This window comes from Condylostylus longicornis, unplaced genomic scaffold (genome assembly GCF_029603195.1).
Source record: "Condylostylus longicornis isolate FDR11 unplaced genomic scaffold, ASM2960319v2 ptg000135l, whole genome shotgun sequence".
NCBI classification, from domain to species: Eukaryota; Metazoa; Arthropoda; class Insecta; order Diptera; family Dolichopodidae; genus Condylostylus; species Condylostylus longicornis.
Window position 1 is genome coordinate 15,497,848 of NW_026578103.1, and position 24,631 is coordinate 15,522,478.

The 24,631-nt window shown below is 23.8% G+C and overlaps 2 protein-coding genes across 2 annotated transcripts in view; one reads left to right on the forward strand and one right to left on the reverse strand.

The window, feature by feature from the left end:
• LOC129615216 (uncharacterized) overlaps window positions 1-24,631 on the reverse strand; it is a 79,536-nt gene that overhangs the window by 19,838 nt on the left and 35,067 nt on the right. The window contains exon 6 of the mRNA XM_055530317.1: window positions 20,409-20,684. Within this exon, the coding sequence (XP_055386292.1) occupies window positions 20,409-20,684 (276 nt within the window). The remainder of the gene's footprint in view (window positions 1-20,408; window positions 20,685-24,631) is intronic.
• LOC129615079 (sodium-independent sulfate anion transporter-like) lies at window positions 6,838-19,163 on the forward strand. Its single transcript, XM_055530141.1, has 8 exons — window positions 6,838-7,677; window positions 12,371-12,436; window positions 12,722-12,826; window positions 17,214-17,434; window positions 17,490-17,829; window positions 17,976-18,137; window positions 18,220-18,506; window positions 18,587-19,163. The coding sequence occupies exons 1-8, from the start codon at window positions 7,371-7,373 to the stop codon at window positions 19,010-19,012; spliced, it is 1,914 nt and encodes a 637-aa protein (XP_055386116.1). The 5' UTR covers window positions 6,838-7,370; the 3' UTR covers window positions 19,013-19,163.

Sequence of the window (24,631 nt, forward strand, 5' to 3'; positions counted from 1 at the left end):
TAGTAAATGCCAGAACCATATGTAAATTGTTTATGATCGCGGTACTGGTTCGGGTATTCCTGCCATACAACTTTCAAATTTATTTAGCTATATCTCATAAATTATAAAAGCCCTCGTATTGAAATTTCGCACAAGCGAATATATTAGTAGGACCAATGTGTGTGATAAAAATCGTTGAAATTTTTTGACTCCATATGGTAGCTACCATAGAACTTCAATTTTAGTTTGGCTTTATCTTAGAAAATATTGAAAACATAGTGCAAAAATTTTTGCTTTAATTAATATGGTAATAATGGCAACCTAAAATCATAGTCTGTCTTATAGTCAGCTATGACATATATGCTCGCCCATAGGACAAAAAATTGGTACTCGTATCACAGAGTTGACAAGGTCTCTATTTTTCCTCGTTTTTAGCACTTTTCCAAAAAAATTTTGAAAAAAAGTGCTTATTAGTTTCACTCTGTCCGTCCGTCCGTCCGTCCGTCCGTCCGTCCGACCGTCCGTCCGTCCGTCCGTCCGTCCGTCCGTCCGTCCGTCCGTCCGTCCGTCCGTCCGTCCGTGTGTCTGTTTACAAAACTTCTACACCCTTGAAGATAGAAAGCTGAAATTTTGTACGTACATAGATTTTTACTAGAAACTTATTTTTGTAGAACAAAATTTTTACCTATCTCCCCCCCTTTAGAAGTTATACCCCCCCAAAACCACAAAAATGGCCTATTTTAACTATTTGTTGCAATGAAACCATAAGCATTTTTGAAATTTTGCAAACGCAGAAAGGCAGTGGCTTACTTCCCCTAGCGCGGTATGCTATAGTCAAAATTTAGAAAAACAAAATGGCCGTTCAAATTTACCGTTATCTAAAGCCCTTTTTTTCCAAATTTTTGATGTCATTTTTCTTCTAGACCCCAGCCTGTAGAAGCTTGAAATTTTAGTGGCTTATAGAAATTAACAAATAGTTTATTTCGTTAGAAGAAAATTTTTTTCCATCTCCACCCCCTCTCAAGTTATCGCCTCTTGAAATTTGTAAAATTTGAATTTTTGGCGCCTTATATTTCCGAAACCGCAAACGTTTTCAAATTTCTATAAACACGAAAAGCTAACGGTAAATTCCATAACATTAAAAAATATAATTATTTTTCTTAACTCACACAATTAATCCTTAAAATCGAGCATTATGTTAACCCCACTTTATATTAATTTTTGCTTTATTTCAAAGACTGCATGTATGCATCATCCTAAATATATGCAATCCTAGAAATAGTTTTGTATATGAATGAAAATAATTTTAATAGTGTGATAGGTATACATACTCGTAGACTGTTACAGAATTTTCACTTGTTGAAGGGAAAAGTGCTACAATACAAACCATTGGTTTGACCCAACTTTATTAAATAATTTTCCAGAAATAAAAATCAAAATTAATTTAATTGATCGACTGACTGAATAGAAAAAAAAATTATAAACAAAATTAATTTATTTTCAATATTTTCATCACTTAACAGATTAATTTGATTTATTAAATAAATATTTTTTTTTTTATTTTTTCATTTTCATCACCACGAATGTTTAATATTACTCGTATCTATATTATAAAATTAATTTGTCAAAAAATATTCTTCATCCAAAATTGTAGAATAAAAATGAAATTGATAAAGAAATTACAAAACTAATTATAGAATTATTGAATAAAGAAAATAATAAGTGCTAAATGGCTATAATTTAAAAAAAAATATAATAAGAAAAAAAAACAAACAACAAATTGTTAACCATAAGAATCAAAATGAAGATATGAAAAAATTTCAAATTTTATTTTTTTCTTCTTCACGGACAACGCTCTTAATTTTTTAACAAACAAAATAAGTAAAAATTACTAATTTTTAGAGTCATATGAATTTTATTTTTAGTTTTTGGATTTAAAAAGAAATATTCAGAGATTTTTAAACTTTTTTTTTATTAATGCTCTTTATAGTCCAAGATTAGTTGGAACTTGGCATAATGAAACAAATAGAAAAAATTTTCCATAACTATGAAAAATAATGCGATAATAAAGATGTTGAGCACAATAAAATAAGTAAAATAAACAATACTCGTAAATTATAAATGGAAACAAAGAATTTATGAATCACATTTAATCTTATGTTTGCAAAAGTTATCAAATTTCTCAAATAAGATTTAATTTTAGATTTAATTTTATTGACATTATTGACAATTGATATTTGAACTAATATAATTTAGTTTTAGTTGACTTGTTTTTTATTTTTTTCTCTTATAAAAAATTTGACTTAGAAAATTGAAACCTTCCGAGAATAATTTTTAATAGGAAATTGATCAATAAGAAATGGAGTTAAGTAATGTTTTACATTTATTACCGAAACTGGTCTTTTAAGCCTTTTTAGAATGAAAGACATATTTAGGTAAAAGGGGTTTTAAGAATATTTTTAACGTCTTATTGTGAAAAATCTATATTAATTTTATTTAATTTGTTTTCAAATCCGATAAAATCTTACAAATTTAATATTTGCAGGATTTTCAAGCAAAATTTTTAAAGAGTAGCCTTCTCGATAAACTCATTTCAAATATTACGATAAAAATGAAATTTGACATTTTTGCCACGCCTATATACGATATGTCACATGGTGAATCTATCAACTTCTGATGTTTCCATGTTGATGAGGCTAATTGATAAACTTTTCGTGTATGTCAGTCCTATTCGATATTTTTGATTATTTTTAAAAACATTAAATATTTTAAAAATTTAAGAATATTAAAAATTTAAATATGTTTATATAATATATTTCAGCTGACAATCGAAAAAAAAATAGAAAAATTTTTCAATTTTAGATTTTTGAACTTTTCTTAGAAAATAAAAATTTAATTAATAAATTTTCCTAGTATTTTATATTTCAGTTATTTTACTCAATAGAGGTAGTTAAATATTTGATTTGCTGGAAGCTATTTCACTTTCTATATAGGGCAATTAATTTTTTATTTATGCTGAAGTTGCATATTTGTGATACTTGCAGTTTACGTATATCATACGAGTACTTAATGCGAATTGAAATTGCATTTAATAAAGAAATTCGCCTGTTCAAAAAAAACCTAAACTCATTCTAAAATGCGCATAATTTTTTATAAGAAATTTTGAATAAATTTTAAGCAGATTGTAAAAACTGTATAATATTTATATATATATATATAATACATTATTAAATATTATAACAATATAGAAAAAAAAAATAATTAAAAACTCATTTAAATTTAATGCAATAAATTTAATTATTTTTCTTAACTATAAAATACAAAATTATCTACATATGTATTTAAAAATTTTAGTACTTTAATTAATTTTATAGAAATATTATTTCTATATAAATGCATATTATGTACATAAATAGTACAAAAAAATATTAAATAAATTTTCCAACAATTATTTTAGTTTTTATTTGTGCATCATAGTGTGATAATGACATTATTTACCCATCTAGATGGTATAAGAATAATAAAAATATGTGTGTGTATGTACCATTTTTTGTATAAAATAAATGTAAAACTGCATAACACACACAAATATTTATGTATGAAAGTGCATTGTTGAAATTTACATGATAATGATATTTTTATTGTTATATTTATAAGAATTTATATGAACTCATATATAATTTTGTGAATATTTAATTAGTTTGGTATATAATTTTTAGAAATATAATTATGTTTGTATATGCATATTATATATAAAAATTTCAAGTTGAACTATATGTATATTTACAATAAAGCGAAAGTAATCAAAATTTTTATGAATTCGTGAAAATTTTACATTTAATTTTTATTAGATTTAATATAAAACTAAAAAAAAGAAAAATGCAGTTCTTTAAAATTAATTCTTATTTATACTGTCCAGTTACAAACTTTGTGGAATTTAAAATTATAGGTTTATAATATAATATAATTTATCTATTTGGGTATGTACTATTTGAACACCACAAAGTTTCAATTCAATTGGGATTTTCCTTAGATTGCTATTAAATAACACACTGCTTAACAATGTTATAGTTACATTCATTACAAAATTTTGTATTTTAAAAAATTTATAAATATCAAGAGTACTATGTGTAAGTTTTAGAATATTAAAACACAAAGTTGTGATGAAGAAAACGCATTAATTTCCTCTATTTCCTGGAATATATAACCGGAAATATAATTTTATTAATTCATTATACTAAAATAATAATTAATAAAGTATCTAGCCATTAAATATAATTTAAATATTTCAATTAATCCTTTGAAGAAATTACAATATTGATAAATAATAAATTTCATTCAATTACTAAATAAATAATTTTAATTCAAAAAAATAATAAGCAATCAATTTTAAATTTGAAAATTTTTCCAACAATATCATATTATAAAAAATAGTTTATTTTTAAAATTTATTCCATATCATCGGAATATCTCTGTAAATACATTCATTAAAAATACGGTAAAGGGAAATTTTTACGTTTTCAATGAAATTTACTCTCTGAGTAATTTTTTAATTATCATATTGTCACCTAATTAGGTATTTTTAATAAGATCAGAATACAAATAATTTAAATAATACAGCTAATGAAACGCTTTCAACTCAAAATGTCATTATGATTAATAACATAGTTTCTTGACAGAATGTAATTGATGTCAGAATGTTAAATTTTCTCTGTTATCGATCTAATAAATTTTAATTTAATTTTGAATAATGTGCTCTTTTGTAATCGTATTAGATTTTTTCATTTTTATAGAGCTACCACAGTGTGATATACTATCCAGGGAAGATTTTTTTGACAAATTCTCATACTTTCTTGTAGTAAAGGATTCATGATTTTTAACTAAATTTCTAACAATGACATATATTTATATCCATACGAATATCATACAAAATGTATGTACATAATTATGTATATCGAAATCTTTTGGATAGAATTTTATATGAGCAATAAAGCATACTATAAAGACGTTATGGCAAACTACATTTGATATATAATGTAACCTTAAAGTTATATACGTTATGTACATTCATCTTTATTTCATCTTCATAACATTGCATAGTGTAAATAAATTTACTTATAAATTAATATTAAGCATACCACACAACATATTTTACTATCTATATTATACATTATTTAACATCTGTGATCTATCTTATATATGTAAGTATATACAATTAATTTTAAGGTCTTACAGAATGCTCTTCATTTATATACATATGTACGCTTGAAAATCTTTATTGAGAAACGCTGTGTATTCAAAAAAGTTTGTAGCTATTATGTTATATTCTTGTTGTACGTATATCATATATTAATACGTACATATGTAAATGTATGCAGGTTTGTATAAGAAAAACAAACTTTGCTGCTCTTTATTTTGTTTTCTTAATATTTAATATTGAAATTTACAAGTTATAGTTAGTTAAGATATCAAATAATAACGTCACACTACGTGTATTGTTGTTCTACATAAATATCCCCATCAATATGTATTTTACTTATTATAAAGATTATAAGTATATAATTTTTTTTTCCATTTTCTTACTTTATTTCTTTTTTTTTTTTCGTACTTTAAGAGCTTTTTTTATTTTTTAATTTTTTCATTTTATTTAGATTTTTCTTCTTATTCTTCTGATTACTATTGTTATTATTATAGTTTTTGTATTATCTTATACTTTTTGCGTTCCATTTAGGAGTATGTATAACAACTAATAATACATGATTATAACATTCTCAGTATATAACACTTCAGATATATATAACAGTCTTCCTTGGCTAGAAATGTACAAGGTTTATAGCGGTTGAAGACTCATAAACTCCACGAGGAATAACACCACAAGCACATGAAACTTTACATGTATAACACTTCACGAGAATAAGACATTTTATAAGTGTTATTAGTTTATTGGTATACAAAACAAATTTAATACTTCAGATTCGTAAAATACAAATAAACTTTAAACGCGCAGCATTTTAGTTGCCTAGCCCTTTAAGCGTACAACAATAAAAGCAAGGTAAAGCTTCAATTATCTATAACACTCTAATAGTAAGAGCTGCAAATGTATAACATTTTAAATGAATGCGAATTCTCTATTAAACTTGAGATACATTACATTAGCCTATATAGAAAAATACTGTAATTGAGAAAAGTTTGTTGCAGTAGATCGCTTTATTAAGTAGTAGATACATAAAAATAGACTCTTGAGTCAAACCCTCAAACTTAAATTTATAGGTTAGTTTTAAAACTGGGATTCATATACAAAACATAGTTCCATTCATAAAACTATTCCCAACTGCTAGATTGTTATATGTATTTAAATGGAACCTTAGTCTAGTTGTATACATATTTATTTGTATATACATACCATTCAAATGGATACCCTAGTCCACGAAAAAAAGTGACATGAAATAGAATATCATAGTACAATATACTAATTATAAACTAAATAGTACAATATTGAGGCTACAATATTAGCTCAAAAGAAATGATATGACTAGTATTATATGAGCTCTCTTATCATATCGTAAATATAAAATATAAACTTATTTAACTCAAGTAAAATAGTATATTATTCTATAATTTAATATAATACGCGAGTAGCTATATATAAAATATAGAGTATTGAGCGTGTATTTAAAAAAAATTTATAATTATGTGTTTATGTGTATAAATATGTATAGAGTAAAGTGATCGTATCATTATTCTTGGTCAATTTGTATAACTTTATTGAATTATCACCCATTCATTGTTATTGAAAAGTATTATGTATATAGTAAATAAAATAATTTTCAGTTGCAAATTTACCTTTATAGAGGCAGCACATTATTAAGAAATTTGATTATAGTGTATAAAAGAAATTTTGTAGATTATTATTCGTACTATTTGTATTGTGTATTGTTTTCATAATTATTTTTCTTGTGTTTTTGGAATTCTTTATATTATACTCGAAATTATTTTTTTTATATTCTATGATAGTGTCGGTTCTTACTAATTAATATAATATATACGTATGTGTTTATTATTATTTAAGAAGAAATTAAAGGAAATGTTTTATTATCGAAAATTATAACAGTATTTACACGGAAAACACCATTCGAAATAATAACAGTTTAAATTTTTTCATTTGTTCTTTTCAAAAATTTTAATTTAAATATTATACATGTGTGTATGAATGTAATAAAATAATAATTTAAAATGTGATCCATTTATTTTATTTAATTATAAAAATAAATTAGTATAAATTGTATTTTATATATGAATAATAAAGAAAATTTAATAGAAAAAAGAAAAGTATAAGAAAAATTAATATTAAAATTATATAATTTAATTGAAAGAAACGAAAAAAAAAAAATATGGGATCACCAAATATTGTTGAATTAGAAACACAGTGCTTAAATTCAATTAATAATGAAACGAAAAAAATACATAATAATATGATTGTTATACATAATGTAAGAAAATCTCGTAAAGCAAAAGCTAAAAGATGGATTAAAAATAGATTTCATATATTAAATTGGATAGAAGATTATAATTTACATTTTGCATTTAATGATTTAATTGCCGGATTAACATTAGGCTTAACAATAATACCAGAAAGTATTGCATGTGCAAGATTAGCTGGTTTACCATCACATCATGGATTATACTCATCATTTATAGGTATCATATACAAATAAAAAATATTAGATTTTTCAACATAATTTTGCTTTAAAACTGAAAAAAATAGAAAAAGAAAAATTAAAAATTTCCATGTAATTTTTATTTTAATTGATTAATCAATCCCTATTTTAGTTATATGACTATATGTTTTTGTTGGCCTTTTCGAAAGATTCAGTTATGAAAAACTTTTCTACAATCATCCCTTCGAAGCACATTTTCAATATAATTGTCTTAAAACAAGAGATTCCATGTATTTTCTTAAAACAAATTAATTTGACGGCACGTTATTAAAAGATCAAAAAATTCATTGTCAAAAATAATTGCTCATCGAACGCATTCTTAACCAATTTTTATAAAACAGTAAATTAAACTGGGTCGATTTCAGTTTGCAATGCGAGAAGTGTTCAGAAAATTAAAACATGAAAAATCAACCAATGAAAAGCTCACCCTAAGCTGCATTACTATTGAATTAAGTATGAAATTAGTAAAACGATATGAGCATTCTACTTAATAAATTCATTTTTAAAAGCGCGTTTCTATATTATATTTTCTTTTGTGTAATTTTATTATATTTAAAGATAGATGAAATTTCTAAGATATACTTAAATAATATAATTATTGTAAATATGTGCATTTTTTACGATGACATTAATAATATGAAATATTTTAAGGTTAATTTGCAAGGAAGAATGAAATTTAAATATTTAAATTTTTATTTTATAAAAAAATATTTTTTATTTTTAAAAAAATTTTAGTTAAGAGTTTAAAATTTCCATTATAGCTTTGATATATTTCATTAAACTCGATGTTTTTATGTCCAAAAATTTTATTTCTGAAATTTTCCATAATGTAAATTTATATTTAAGCTGAATTCGACAATTGAGGCAAATTAAAATTTAAAAAATATGAAAAGTATTTAAATTCTGCAAGATTGTACATTTATATTAAAATTGACGTCAAAATTTCCAAAAAAGACTTTAGTTTTCGGGAATGAAACAAAAAAAATTTAGAATATTATTCATGATACCCCATTGTTGCTATGTATTAAATTATTAATAAAAGAATAATATCATTTTTTAAAATCATTGTGACTAATATATACAACCAATACACGTTTTGAAATTATCAATTGATTACTTAAATTGTGTCATATATTTCTAATTATGCTTAATTATACCCTAAAAATAGCCGCAATTTTAACTGGATAAATCTAATTTGGATTTAATTCTAATTGAATTTAATTAACTAGAAGTAATTAGTCTAATAAAGATATAAAATTCTATTTTCAATTCAAATAAATTTCCTATATAATAAAAATATTCTAAAATAAAATTTTATTTTTTCTTATTTTTACTTTCAAAATATTTTCAACCCAAATAATACCTGACATTTTAATATAATAAAAATTTATTAATTAAGATTAAAATTTTAAAGTTATATATACAAAAATTTATATTATATTACCTCGTAATTATACTATTATATCTTTTAATGTGAATTGGTGTCCCTACAATATATTTCAGTTAATAAATATTACTAATTAATTACCAATAAAATATTGAAATTTGAGAAATATAAAGTTTACTAATACCAATTATTATATTTTAATTAACTCGTTATCATATTATAATTACTTTATGAAATTTATTTTGAAAATTGGAATCCCTAACTATTTTATATTTAAAAGTAATTTGGGAAACTAAAGAATTTAAAAATAAACTTTAAATATTTCTATATGCACGTGTTTTAATTTCATTATTACTATAGAGTCTCATATAATCGGAATTTTCATGCTTTTATATAGTTTTGAGGTTTTCCAGAAATACGGGAAATAGTAATCAATAAAGTAAATAATTATTGTTATCAAGTTATAAATTGTCTATATGATTGATAATAATATAAATAAATGATTGAAGTGTATGTAGTAGGGTAATGCTCTCGAAAATAATTCTTATAAACTAATTAATTAACTATATATGAGTTATTAAATTATTAATTCTAATACATATACTTAAAATTTTATTATAGTGTTATCAGAACATTTTACGGTTAAAAAAATTATTTATTTTTTGATGAATTTACTCTTTTTTCCCAATGAGAGTCAATGAAGGTTTTTAATCGTATTTCACTTGCGTTTTAACGTTTAAAGAAAAGAATGAGAAAAATGACGTGTTCTTTCTATTCTTAGATATATAGAACGAAATTTTAGCTAATTAATTGCAAATTCTAACATCTTAAGTAGTATGAAATGAAATTTTAAATAATATATCTCATTTTTAGTACAATTGTTAACATTTAAAATTAATAATAATGAAATTCTTATATTATAAAACAAAACTTTAAAACATTTGAAATTTTCAAGGAATTCAAGGTTTTTTTGCTTTTTTCTGGGTAAGCAAAATATAAAAATATTTTTAGTCAGGTCAATCTTTTAATGACTTTTAAATTTCTTATCACTCTAATCGGTTCTTGTTAAAATATAAAATTTTTGACCATTATTAAAATCATTGTATGCTGTCTTATGTGATATAGTTCTTGTATGTAATTCCCAAAATTTATTTTTTCTTTCTATTGTTTATTTTGATTCTATTGGTATTTAATATTTTGATTTTGAAAGTGTAATAAAAAAATATTCTTAGTTTAAAAGCAACGAACCAATGGCTCCACCTTAACAACATTTTTTCCTTATAAATCTTAAAATATTTTAGGTACTGTTTAGGATTAAATCTTTAAAATTTAGTATTAAATCTACGATAAAATTTAATAATTTGATACGAAAATTATAAGTAAAATAAAAATCAGTTGATGACTACTCAAAATAATTTGAAATATAATAATTGTCGCCATTTTGCTTTTATAACATCTGATAAAATTTGATTTCAAACAAGGGTTACAATATACGACTTTAATAAGATTCAGATTATATCTTAGATTTTGTCATGTATTTACATGAACAGTAATATTTGTATGATTTCATTATATTGAAAAAGAATGAGAGAAACTTAATTGACAAAATCAGATATCTTATTTAAATAAAGTAAGGTAAAAACCAATGAAATATAAAGTATCACTTTTCCTTTCAACAAGTGAGAATATTCCTTCTAATGACAGTCTATTATATTATTCCAATTACTTTTGTTCATATAACAAAATATATTTATTTATTGCATATATTTAGGGATGAGAAAAAAAAATTGAAAAAGTTATTGGCATAAGGGTGGAGTTGAAGGGTTTGAATTAAATTAAGCATAAATTATGAAAAACAATTATATGTATCTTTTCATGACACGTCATTTACCATCAGCTTTCTAAATTTATAGATATTTGGAAAAGTTTGCAGTTTCGCAAATACAAAGTCCAGAAAATTCAAACTGCACGAATTTCGAGCGGCGATAACTTGAGAAAGAATGGAGGTAGAAATAAATCTTCTTCTAATAAAATAAACTATTTCTAAATATCTAAAGGCTGTTAAAATTTTAAGCCCTTACAACTTACAGTTTAGAAGAACTTTGGAGAATTTGAAAATTTTTGTGGTTTCGTTTCAATGAATAATCAAAAAATGGCATTTTTGAGATTTTGAGCGGGTACAACTTTTAGAGGGTAATTCTACGGAACTAGAACTTATTTCTGCGGAAATAAGTTTCCAGTGCAGGCTTATGCATACATAAAATTTCAGCTCTGACTATGGACGGACAGAGTAAGACTAATGAACACTTTTTTTGCAAATTGGAATGTTTGGAAAAGGTTTAAAAATGAGAAATCTAATTGAGTAAATGAAAAATCTAATTGAGAAAGTACAAAGAAAAATAAAAATTCCTCTAATTCAATATTTTATCTTTCCCGACTCAGTCGGTTTCTAAAACAATTTAGATACAGAATAGAGAGTATGTTTAGAAAAAGAGTATGTTTCGTTTTTGTTTAGAAAAATTTTGAATTTCTATAGAGTTTTTTAATTAAAAAAATTTTATGAATGTTATTCAATTTATAGTATAAAAAGAGATTTTAAATTGTGTTCCTTTCATATATTTAAGGAGTACCCCAAAATAAAATATTTATGTGCACATTTTTATGTATATAAATTTTTATTTATTTTATTTTATTTGTGTAAATCGTATGTGCATGAACCATGACAATTTCCCAAAATGTTTAATTACCAAAAAACAAAGAAAATATTTTCTATTTTGTTCTTTTAAAATTTTTTTTTTTATTTTAATATTTCAAATAGCTGAGAACTGGTTTTTAAAGGTATTTCAGGTATTTTGTATATTATTTAAAAAATATTTAATTGAAATTTTTTTTTGTTATATGGAAACGTGCGAGAGTATATATATATATATATATATATATACTTTTGTAAAATATAAAGTAATAATAAAGTTGAATAACGAAAGGGAAAAATTGTGTTTTTTGTTTTTGGTTTTATTCTTTATGATAATTTATACACCTATACTACCACCTATATACCTATTTCACCTTTATTTCGTCATTGTTAATTAATTGTTTATATATATATATATATATATACACTTACTTTTTCTTTTGAATTTCAAATGAAATGCTTTTTAATTTAATATTAATTGAATAATAAATTTTAATAATGTTTTTATTTATATGATTTTTTTTTACGTTTTATTTTGATTTTTTTTTTAGTAAATCTCCCTTTTATTTATTTGTATATTAATTTTGTTTACAGGTTCTTTTGTATATTTAATATTTGGAACAGTAGCTAAAGTCCTAATTGGTCCTACTAGTCTTGTTGGTAAGTAAATTCTTATATTATGTCGTATATATACAAGTATATTTAGAGTTTAAATATTTATTTGTATAAAAATATATCATAATAATTTTGTATAATTATGACGTACATATACATATATATACGCATATATTTTCAGTATATATATGGTATTTACATGCATGTATGTATATAATTTTTATTATGACTTTCAACTCTTATGAAATATTTTGAGCTTATTTTACTCTAATTTTATTTTCTGTGTGATATTTTATTTTTTCTTTTTTTTTTCTGTGTAATTTTATATAGCACTCGTAACCGTACAATTCACTATGGGAAAACCAATACAATTTGCTTTTATTTTAACATTTTTGGCTGGTGTTGTTGAATTGCTTATGGGCTTATTACGACTAGGTGAGTTAAAGAAATTTTTAAAGGAAATTTTTTGTTATAAAAAAAAAAAATAAAAATAAAATATAAAAATTGCTGAAAAAAAACCAACAAAATATAAAGATATTTTTTTCCTTTCTGAGAAAAAAAAAAATACGTACGTATAAAATATTATGAGGGAGAAAAAAAAAAAATTTACTTTTAAGAAATGAAATTTATGCTTTCAAGAAATAAAAATTAATTTTCGTGAAAATGAAAAAAAAAAAAAGAAGGAAAAACTCTTTGAGGAAAACCTCACCAGAAAATAAAGATGTTTTTTTCTTTTAATGTTAAAATAGATAAAAATTTTAATATGTAGAAGAAACGTGCTCTTATTAGGCAATTTACTCTTAAACAAACGACCATATACTTATATGAAATGGTGTTCTGTTAAGAACAAATTATAAACAATCGATTTTTTACCATAAAAGTAATTTAATGGTATTTTTAATTTCAACGTCAATCAAATATTGAATTTCTAATTTCCATGTCATTTTGTTTTGGAAAAATTATTAAAAAGAGTTCCCTTATTACCATTTATTTGACAGTATCTTTAAATGAATTTGAAATTTACAATTTACAATCAGGTTTTAAAAAACTGTAATTATTTTTACTATTGAAATATAAATGTAAAAATAGTTTTGAAATTAAAAAAAAAATATTTGTAGAAATTAATTAATTTTAATATCACGTGAATTTATTTCTATTTAATTATAATATAATTTTCCTTCTAATTTAAAATTCCTAAAATTTATAAATTATTCAAAATTAATGTGAAAAATTTTCTGTCTCTGAATTGCAAAATAATTTTGAAATGGTTACATTTTATTGTTACAATTTATGAATTTTAAAAATTATTTTGTTTACATCCTTTGTTTTTTACTTAAAACAAAAAATTCGAATGGGATCATTTATTAAATTTAAATTTAAATCATATGACTTCTATTTACCTCATACTTTATAATTGACCATTTTCGGTATTGTTTTACAAACCCATATTGTACCAAACAAATTAATCAACTATTTAGAAAATGTAGTGCTTGAAAAGTTTTAAACAATTTTCATTTAAAGTTTGCTATAATACTTCTATACAGGCCTTTGTAGTACGTAAATCAACTGCAGTTTATTTACACAAGCTCTGGTATTACAATTTTCGACAATTTGCTTGATTCGGATTCTACATTTTAATATTATAACAACAGGGTTCCAACTTCTTACAAGAAAACATGCTTCTCAGCAATATTATAAATTCAAAAATGCTATAAAAATTTTCTCTTAATATTTCGATTTACAATAAATTTAAAGGCAAATTACAAATTAATTTTCTATTCATTGTCTAATCATTTTCAGATATTTTAAAATATCGTTATACACAACGACTTTGTATATAGACCTACCCGGAATTTGATAATCAAAAATCAAAAAAATTGACAATATTTGAATTGAAAACGTTAAAAGATATGTAATTTTCTTGTTTGTTTTCAAAAATGATAACAAATTTTTATGTCGTTTTCCTCATAAAATTTATCTTATTTTTTTTTTCATTTCATTTTGCTGAAGAACGGAAACCAGAAGTCATTTATTAAAAAAAAATTGTAAAAAAAATCTGAAGTAGCTTGGTTTTTTCTTGTTTTGTTTTCATGTTGTTCTTCTTTTATTATATTATTATTACAAATTGAATAATTTAAAAAAAAAATGGAAATTTTTATCATTAAAATTCTTTTTTTAATTTACCTTACGCGTGCCGCGTTCCGCACCTATCATTTAACGACGTTTAAAAATATGTGATTTCAATATCAGCATTGTAGTAAATTGTATAACTAACGATAACAACAATAATAACATAATAATAATAATAATCGCTGATAATATTTTTATTACTCAATATAAAAGAAAAAAAAAACAAGAAAAAAAAGCAACAAACAGAGAAACGCGATGAATGAAATTAAAATGATTCTACGAAATAAATGAATGAATGGAGAAAAATAAGTGAAATTGTTGCAGAAATTTTTTAGTAAAAAGAAAAAACGCTATAACAATGATGTTGCCAGACATTTTAATTTACATACTATAATGCGATTCTGATGCGAAATTATTATTTTTTGATTTCTTAAATTAGTTTAAGAAGAAATATATTTTAAGTTCTAGTAGTTTTTATTGCAAACTCATTGATTCTCTAATTTAAGAGTATGTGTTGTGATATGTAGAGCTAATAGGCAATTTTTCTTCATAATATGTATAAAACACAATTTAAACAAAGTTTGCAATCAAAGAGAAAATTCTTTTTTTTTCACTTCTCCTTTCGCCCGTTCTTTTGTCTGTTTACAAGGCACAAGCACGGACACAAGTGTGTAGAAGTACTTTGAGCTAGAAAGCTGAATTTTATACAGAAACGTCTCTTGAGTTACAACTTATTTTTGAGGAAGAAAATTTTTACCTATATTCTCGGCTCTAGAAGTTATAGCCCCTAAAGTTCTGAAAATGGCGTATTTTAATTATTTGTTGAAACGAATTCATTTTAATTTTTTGTATTCCGGAGACGAAGAAAGGTTATTGCTTCTTCTACCGTGCGTGACTCTAGCTTTGAAGAGACAAAATGGCCGTTAAAATTAACTGTTATCTAAAACATTTTTTTTTTAATTTTCTATATCGTTTTTCTTCTAGACTACAACTTGTGGAAAGCTGAAATTTTCTCAACTTACAGATACTAACAAATAGTTTATTTTGTTAGAAGAACGCTTCTTTCAGTTTTTTGGTTTTGTTAATCCTAAATATATAATTTAAGCATGAACCAATTTCACAAAATAAGTTATGATTAATTGCTGTATTTGTAAGATTGAAGACTGTAATGCACTTAATTATTTTTAATTACAGTTTTATTAAAAAATAAAATAAAACCTGTGTTCCGAAATTTTCTTAGACATTAATTTAAAATAATTATTGCATTTTTAAACATAAAATACCTTCTAAGTAATTTGGAAATTGAAACGAAAACCAAAAATTTATATTATTTTTAAGTCACTTAAATTTTCATAACCACAAAACCGCATTAATTTTTTTTTAGATTTTCATCATTTCCATTCATTTATCAGTAACATAATAGGAAAGTTTTTTTTATTCAAATTAAAATGTCTAAAATTTCTGGTTGGTAATGACGTAATTTGATGTATAATGAATATTATATTAAAATATTTTATATATATGTATATATATTGATATTTATTATACATTCATCGTACATGCACATATTCATTTCATAAAATATTTTTCCATAAAATAAAACGAAAAATTTTTAATCTGGCAATATTGTTTTCAACCTACGCTTTAATATTCTCTTTATACTCTTAATTAATTAATTAGTAATCAGTGTTTGTTAAAATAAGAGTTTAAAACGAAATTAAATAAAAATTAAAAACAAAACAATTATAATTGATCGTGTAATTTATACGAGTATTTTCGTCATTCGCACAAGCTTTGTGAATTTGTGCGAATTTAAAGTAGCAAAAAACAAAAAAACTAGTCAATTAATGCATGACGGACTAGTTGTATAGCAACTTTTTTAACGCTTATTAAAATTCTTTTAAAAAGCGTTGTGCTATTGCATCTAACACTTAATTTTGTTTAAATGATGCTCAAATGGAATTGACTTATATTATTAAAAGTAGTGTCATGAAAATATGCTTTTAAATATTGAACTGAAAAATTAGATGACAGGTGGCCAAATTATTTCTAACATGAGACTTAATCTAACATCATAAAATTTCGATACAAACATTTTGTTGTAATTGATACAAATAACATTTTGTTGTAATTGATACAAATGCTTTTCAAAATTTTAGAATTCTATGCCATAAATTTGGAAAAAATTAGTTCTTTCCATTGTAGGAAAATCTATAAAAATCTTATTAATACTTAATGGTATATGGATAACTTAAGTATATTGTTTCTTACTTATTCGGAAAAAGTCGGGATAGTAGTCAATTAGTTTTATTACTGAGTAATTGCAAAGTTCTGGAACTTCAAATTCAAAATGAAATGTAATCAAAGTTATCCTTAAGAATCGAAAATACCGAATTTTATTGTATATTAATTTCCCAACGGATTATTTTCAGACGTTTTTATAACTTTAGAAGAGTCCGAAGCTTAATCATCAAAATTTCTTAATTTGTTTTTAACTAATTTTACATTTGAAATCAATCAGTTTGTCAAGGCTCTGAAATGCAAAATTTATTGAATTTTTACATTTTTACATCAACTTTTCCAACAATTAAAACATAATTCCATTATTTATTTAAATGAACTTCAATCAAATTTGCAAAATGTCTGAATTTTAATTTTTATAAATATATTTTCAATAATTTTTCATATTTAGGTTTCATTTTTGAGTTCATTTCAATGCCAGTTATTAAAGCATTTTCAACAGCAACAGCAGTTTTAGTTATTGAATCGCAAATTAAGGTTATTCTCGGAATCAAATATTTAGTTCCAGGATTTGTAAATTCTATACAAAATTTAATTTATAAACTTGAAGAAGCAAGAGCTGGTGATGCTGTAATGGGAACATGTTCTCTAGTTTTTTTAATATTGTTAAAGGTTTAAAATTTATACAAATTCACTGTTCAGTTAATCTAAAATTTAAATTTTATAGCAACTTGATCGAATACATTTTGATGAAATGAAACCATCTGGTCGTTATTTAAATGTAATTGTTAATTATATAAGTTTATCGAAAAATGGTTTTCTTGTTATTATTTGTGCTGTTGCCTCATATATATGGGTTTCAAATTCACCTGAAAATGAAGAACCGCCATTTAGATTGAGTACAGATGTTGTTCCAGGAATGCCAAATTTCTCATTTCCATCATTTACTGTAGAAGCCAATAATAGAACTTATACATTTTTGGATATTTGTAGTGAACTTGGAATGGGAATATTTGTGATACCATTTGTTTCATTATTAACAAACATTTCAATTGCAAAAGCTCTAAGTAAGTATATAATTCTTGTTATTATTTGAAAAGTTATTTATATTTATAAAAATTGTAATAATTAATTAATTTAATAATATTATGAATGATTCCATAATATTAATAATGAAATAATCTTATCAATTCTTTATTTTTTTTTTCAAAAGCACCAAAGGGTTTAGTTAACGCTAGTCAAGAATTATTTACATTGGGATTATGCAATATAATGGGATCAGGAGTTCAGTCGATGCCAACATGTGGTGCATTTTCAAGAGCAGCCATAAGTCAAACGAGTGGTATTAAAACTTCAATAGCTGGAATTTATTCAAGTAAGAGAATTTTTATTTTATAAATAAAAATTTTTGGAAATATAAAAGTGCAAATAATTTGCTCTCCTATTTTAAATTTTAGGTTTCGTTGTAATTTTTGCCATGAGTCTTTTAACACCATATTTTACATATATCCCAGAGAGTACATTAGCTGCTATTTTAATGGTTGCTATTGTTACATTAATTGATTTTAAAATACCGATAAGATTATGGCGTGAAAGTAAACGAGATTTTTTTACATGGCTATTATGTTTTTCAGCATGTGTAGTATTTGGAGTTGAAGTTGGTCTATTTTTTGGAATTGCAGTTACAGCAGCATATCTTTTATATTTATGGGCTAGACCTAAAATAAGAGTTAAAATTGGAGAGGTATTGCGTATTAAAAAATTTTACACTTATTTTCTATGTGCCTTATATACAAATATTTCGTACTTTTATACATATTTCAGATTAATGGCATGCAATATGTTCATGTAACTCCAAATCATGGAATGTATTTCCCAGGAATTGATCATTTAAGGGAAAGAACATTGAAAGCTTGTATAGAAGCGAAATTTCGTATTCCAGTTGTTATAGATTGTCATAATATAACAGGTTTAGATTATACAGCAGCTCAGGGTATATCAAAATTAGCTGTTGAATTAGAAGATGAAAATCGATCACAAGCATTAGTTTTATTCAAATTAAATGTAAAATTTCAAAAATTAATTGATAATCTCAATAATTTAGTATTCTGTGAGACTGAAGAAAAATTAAAGGAAATTTTAACACAAGAAAGTCTTCGAAATGGTTTTATATCACTAAAGGATCATGTTAGAGCATCTATTGATTTAGGTTATAAACTAAATACATTAGAAGAGATCACAGATGAATAATTTATATATATATATATGTGTAGTATTATTATTGTTATATTTTTAATTGTTTATACATTAACACATTATACCTATCCAAAAAATTTGTTATAATTATAATTTTTATTTATTGAAAATTTTGTTAAATAAACAAAATTTTGCTTGTATTTAAGTAACTGATTTTATATTAAGAAATTTCTTAAAAACTTTTAGAAATACACGCATGTTAGTTTCACTCTGGCTTTTTAAAAAAAACTCCAACATATTATGTGGAAATAGAAGAAGATAGAAAAAATAATCTTAGGGAATATATTATTTCTCAACAACAAAAGACAACAACAAATCCCTATTTTCCTCTAAGTTATAGCTTTCGAAAATCTGAGTTCAAATAAAATTTTTAGTCGGGGAAAAAGGAAAACTTATTTCTTCTATCACAGAAAACTATAAGCAAATGTCAGTTTACAGAATTGAACTTTCAAATTAACTGTAATTAAATTTGTTTTCTTGTTAATTTTCTATAATTTGTTTGTTAAACACGTCTACCATTTGAATTGGTTTTAAATGTTACCATTTTAAAAAAAATTTATTACATCAAAATTTTTTTATAATTGCCTCCTTTCCCTTCCGAGTTTAAAATTTTTTAAAATTTTCAAAATCTTAACATTTCGTTCCCTATTCCTTCGATACTAAGAACTTCAATTAAATTCTAAAAACAAATCTATCTAAAAAGTATGCCGTCAAACTTCAAACTTAATTAATCATCAACCAAAAATTTTTCTTCAGGCCAGTAGCTGTTGTGAAATCATCACTTTGAGGTTTATCCTATAAATATATTAAAAATTTTAAAGGTAATAAGCAAATTCAACAGAAATTATATAAGATTTCCAACCATTCTAAAAATTAAAGTTCCAATTCTAGACTTGATATGTAACAGGAAATTACTAGTGTGGCTGCTATTACCATTTTTCAAACCAAGAGTTTCATTGACTAATTTTTTCCATACATTATTTAACTTAATCAAATTTCCAATGTTCATAAAGGATACCAGGAAAAATTTAGCGGCTAATATTTAAAAATTATTTTTTAAATGAATCGGTTATGGCATGTTTTACGAGTACTCAACTAAAATTTTATTTAAATTTTTTATTTTTTTTTTATTTAAAAATCACTTTATTTATTTCTCTGATACTTTTCCCGAGGACATTTTAAAATAAAATATAACAAAAAAACGTGTTAGATCAAAGGATATTATTATTCAAAAGTATTGAAGCATTCACTTTAAAAAGAAGAATCATAAAAAAAACCCAAAAACAAAAAAAAAAAGTTACAAAATTTAATAATCTTTTTTAAATTAAATTTTATATTCGAAAAGAATGAAAAAAACATTTCAAAACCTTATTATGGAAATAATTCTCACCCTTAGTAATAAAAGTTGTTCTTTAAAATCTGTTTCAGCAAATGTTATTGTTGCAGCACATGATATATTCGATGATTCCAGTTCGGTGACCAAATCATTTACTGCCAATGAATGTACTTCTTCATTTTGTGAAAATGTCGTAACTGTATCCCAACCAAATTTTCGTATAAAAGCAATACGAGCAGGATTATGTGATGAATCTGGTGCTACAGTTCTATAGAAAAATGGAAATTCATGACGATCACTTAATGCTGGTGATGTTGATCCAAATGATACCTAAAATTATTGTAAAATAATTAAAAAATTTTGTGTGATTTATTATTAAAGTGGGAAAAGAATAAGATAATCTTTATAATATGAAATTTATAAGGAAAAATGAAATCAATTGACATTAAACCACAATTTAGAGTATATAAAAAGTGAAAGGGTAAAGTTGTGTATTGCAGTGATGATAATGGTATTACGAAACCCATAATTTCCCAATAAATTTTGTAATTAAATTTTGGTCCTACTTTTTGAAATATTCATGAGAGAGCGCTTGAGAGCGTTTTTTCTCTAACACATTTAAATAAATTTGCCATAATTCCGAAAAATTAAGTTGAAAATTAAAAGCTATTGTTGTTTTCAATAGATGATTCTATCAAAATTTATATAACTAAGGCAATGATTGTGAAAATAATAAAGTTGGGTCAAACCAATGGTTTGTATTGTAGCACTTTTCCCTTCAACAAGTGAAAATTCTGCTTTTAAATACAGTCTATGTATACTCGTACCTATCACATTATTAAAATTGTTTTCATTCATATACAAAACTCTTTCTAGGATTGCATATTTTTAAGATGATGCATACATGCAGTCTTTGAAATAAAGCAAAAATTAATATAAAAAGGGGTTAACATAATGCTCGATTTTAAGGGTTAATTGTGTGAGTTAAGGAAAATAATTATATTTTTTAATGTCATGGAATTTACCGTTAGCTTTTTGCGTTTATAGAAATTTGAAAAAACGTGCGATTTCGGAAATATAAGGTGTCAAAAATTCAAATTTTACAAATTTCAAGGGGCGATTACTTGAGAGGGGGTGGAGATGGAAAAAAATTTTCTTCTAACGAAATGAACTATTTGCTAATGTCTAAAAGTCCCTAAAATTTCAAACTTCTACAAGCTGGGGTCTAGAAGAAAAACGACATCAAAAATTTGGAAAAAAAGGACTTTAGATAACGGTAAATTTGAACGGCCATTTTGTTTTTCTAAAGTTTAACTGTAGTATACCGCGCTAGGGAAAGCAAGCCGTTGCCTTTCTGCGTTTGCAAAATTTCAAAAATGCTTATGGTTTCATTGCAACAAATAGTTAAAAAAGGCCATTTTTAAGGTTTTGGGGGGGTATAACTTCTAGAGGGGGGGAGATAGGTAAAAATTTTGTTCTACGGAAGTAAGTTTCTAGTAAAGATCTATGTACATATAAAATTTCAGCTATCTATCTTCAAGGGTGTAGAAGTTTTGTAAACAAAAAAAGTGTCCACGGACGGACGGGACGGACAGAGTGAAACTAATAAGCACTTTTTTCAAAAATTTTTTTGGAAAAGTGCTAAAAAGTAGCTCCTTCGAATTAAGATAGGCACTAAACTATTTATAAACTAATATATAAAATCAACATTTTCTAGCAAATTAAAAAATCAATTTGAATTTATTACAAAACTAGCTACTAATGCATAAACTAAAAATTCTATTCGAAATTATACACTCGTATAAGATTTAATTTAATTTCGAAAAACATCATAAAAAACAAAAGCCTTACATATACGAGTATATAGTTAACTAACACTATCTATGTATTTATGTATACGAGGAGGCCAAAGTTTGATTGATGATTCACTTTCTATTTCTTGCTTTCTATTTTTTTTTTCCTTCAAACCAATTTTAACTTTCATATTATTCAAATTAACTTCATTTATAAATCTAATAAAGCGATAAAATTTAATTTAATGTTCATTACTAGCGTAAGAAAATCAAAATAGGCAAAAAATTTTTTTTTTAAATTTTATATACAAAGATAGAAACTGATCTAAATTAATTTAGCGGGAGGTTCCATCATCTTAATCAAATTTAGTTTTTTTTTTCTTTTTTTTATGTGACTGTAGAATTTCATGAAGCGCAACAACAAATTCGCCTTTTAAATGTCTTTATTAATCAATTTATTTATTTTATTTACTGTCGTTGTTGTTTTGTTTTTCAGTTTTCTAAAAAAAAAATTTAAGATTTGTATAACCGAATAGAATTATATTTGATGTATATATATGCACATACACATACATATATTATTGTGTTTGTAAGTATTAATGGGTAAAAATTTCTTTTAAATTTTATTCAGGGTTAAAATTAGTTCTAGTTATATTACAATATTTGGTCATAGAACAAAAGTAACACTATAAGCTTTAAGATTCAAATATGGTTGAAAATTATTATGTTTGAATTAAAAGTGTAACCATGTACATAACAATTAGATTTAATTTCAGCTTTACAATTCAAACGAGCATATAGAGTAGCATAACATTTCTGTATTAAATAATTTGTTATACAAATATTATTTTCGAACATCTTTGATTATAACATTTGCTCGGTTAACGAAATTAAGAGAGAAAATTCTAAATTATGTAGTAATTAAAAATATGATCAGGCTCAAGAGTTAGCGTTCGTAAAAGCATTTGTTGATATTTATATCGAGCCTAGTAAATTTTTGATTTCACATGTACTGTCCTAAAGAAATTATTTTGTTAGTCGTAATCGCCATATTTAACTTATTCCCCAGTTTCAAAATGCTAATGTATAAGTAATACATGACTGAAGAAATCATAAAATAAGTTGTTAATAGTTTGCCAGTTTTGTTCCAATGTGAGCTTTTAATGAACTGTAAACTTCATATATTAACTGCAAATAACATTTTCGATCTGCTGTCAAAGTCCTTGTCACAAATATTTTTTTATTGCTTGTTGGTTAAAATAGTGAACTTGCCTACTAATGTTGGTTTTGATTGATAAATATTTTTTTTTATTGCATTTTTCACACTCATCATGACTATAAATTCAGCTAGAAATTTTTTAAAGTTCTTCTGAGTATCGGTTTTCAACCTCGTAAGACTAAAATGCAATAATACTGCATTTTGTTAATTTTCTTGCGACTTTTGCTGTAACCTTTTTGAAAGATTGCATGAAGGTGGTCGCTCGAATCTTACCAAGAATATATGATGGCCAGATCATATAATAAATTATCTTTTATTGTACACCATTAAACCTTCTTATAAAAGAAAATAGACATTATAAACTTAACAAGGAATTTAATAATATAATTTTAATTTTTACAAAATTTCAAAAATTATTTTTTCTCTTTTTTCTCTACTTTTGTTTATGTCACAAAATGAAAATAGAAAATGAAATGAAAAAAACAGTTTCTTCTTCTTTTTGTTTGTTTTATTGTTCTTTGGGATCGCAAAAATTGATGTGAGAATTTTCGCAAATAGAAAAGTTGAAATTTTATTATGATTCATGACTTTTGAGGCGCTTGTGGAAGAACTTTTTTGTGACAAAACAAAAACCTCCTAAAATATTTTATTCATTTTATATGGAATGTACAACAAAATAAAAAAAAAGTTCATAATTTAAGGAATAAATTTTTAAAGAGGAAAACAAACATAAATGAAAAATTTCTAAAAGAAAAAACCAAATGTTCAAAAAAAATGGGTAAGTTTAGTAAATTTGAGTATTAACTGCCGCGTCGGATTTTCATTTTTGGAATTTGCAAGAAAATTGATTTTAAATATTAAATTTTTCTTTTTTCTCTGTTTTTCTACTGTCAAGGGAATGCATACTTGTCATAAGAGTGACACAATATTTTGTGGTACACAACATTAATATTTTTTAGTTGTAGGCAGAAAAGGATTATTTATGTTATTAGATCTTGAGAAAATTCTGAGATGAGAAAATTTTGAAAATTTTTAGAGAAAATTTTAAGTTTATGTGGATGAACTTTAATCGATTATATTGGAAAATTCCTTGTCTATTCAATTGACAAAATAATATGAAAACTTTTTTTTTTTATAAAATGAATGTCATTAAAATTTCTACTAAAAATTTTTTATATAAGTATAAAAAAAAAGTTTTTACACAAATGGTTTGTTTAAAAGTTTTTTGGCGACGGGCTATATACCAATATATTGACCTCAACAAT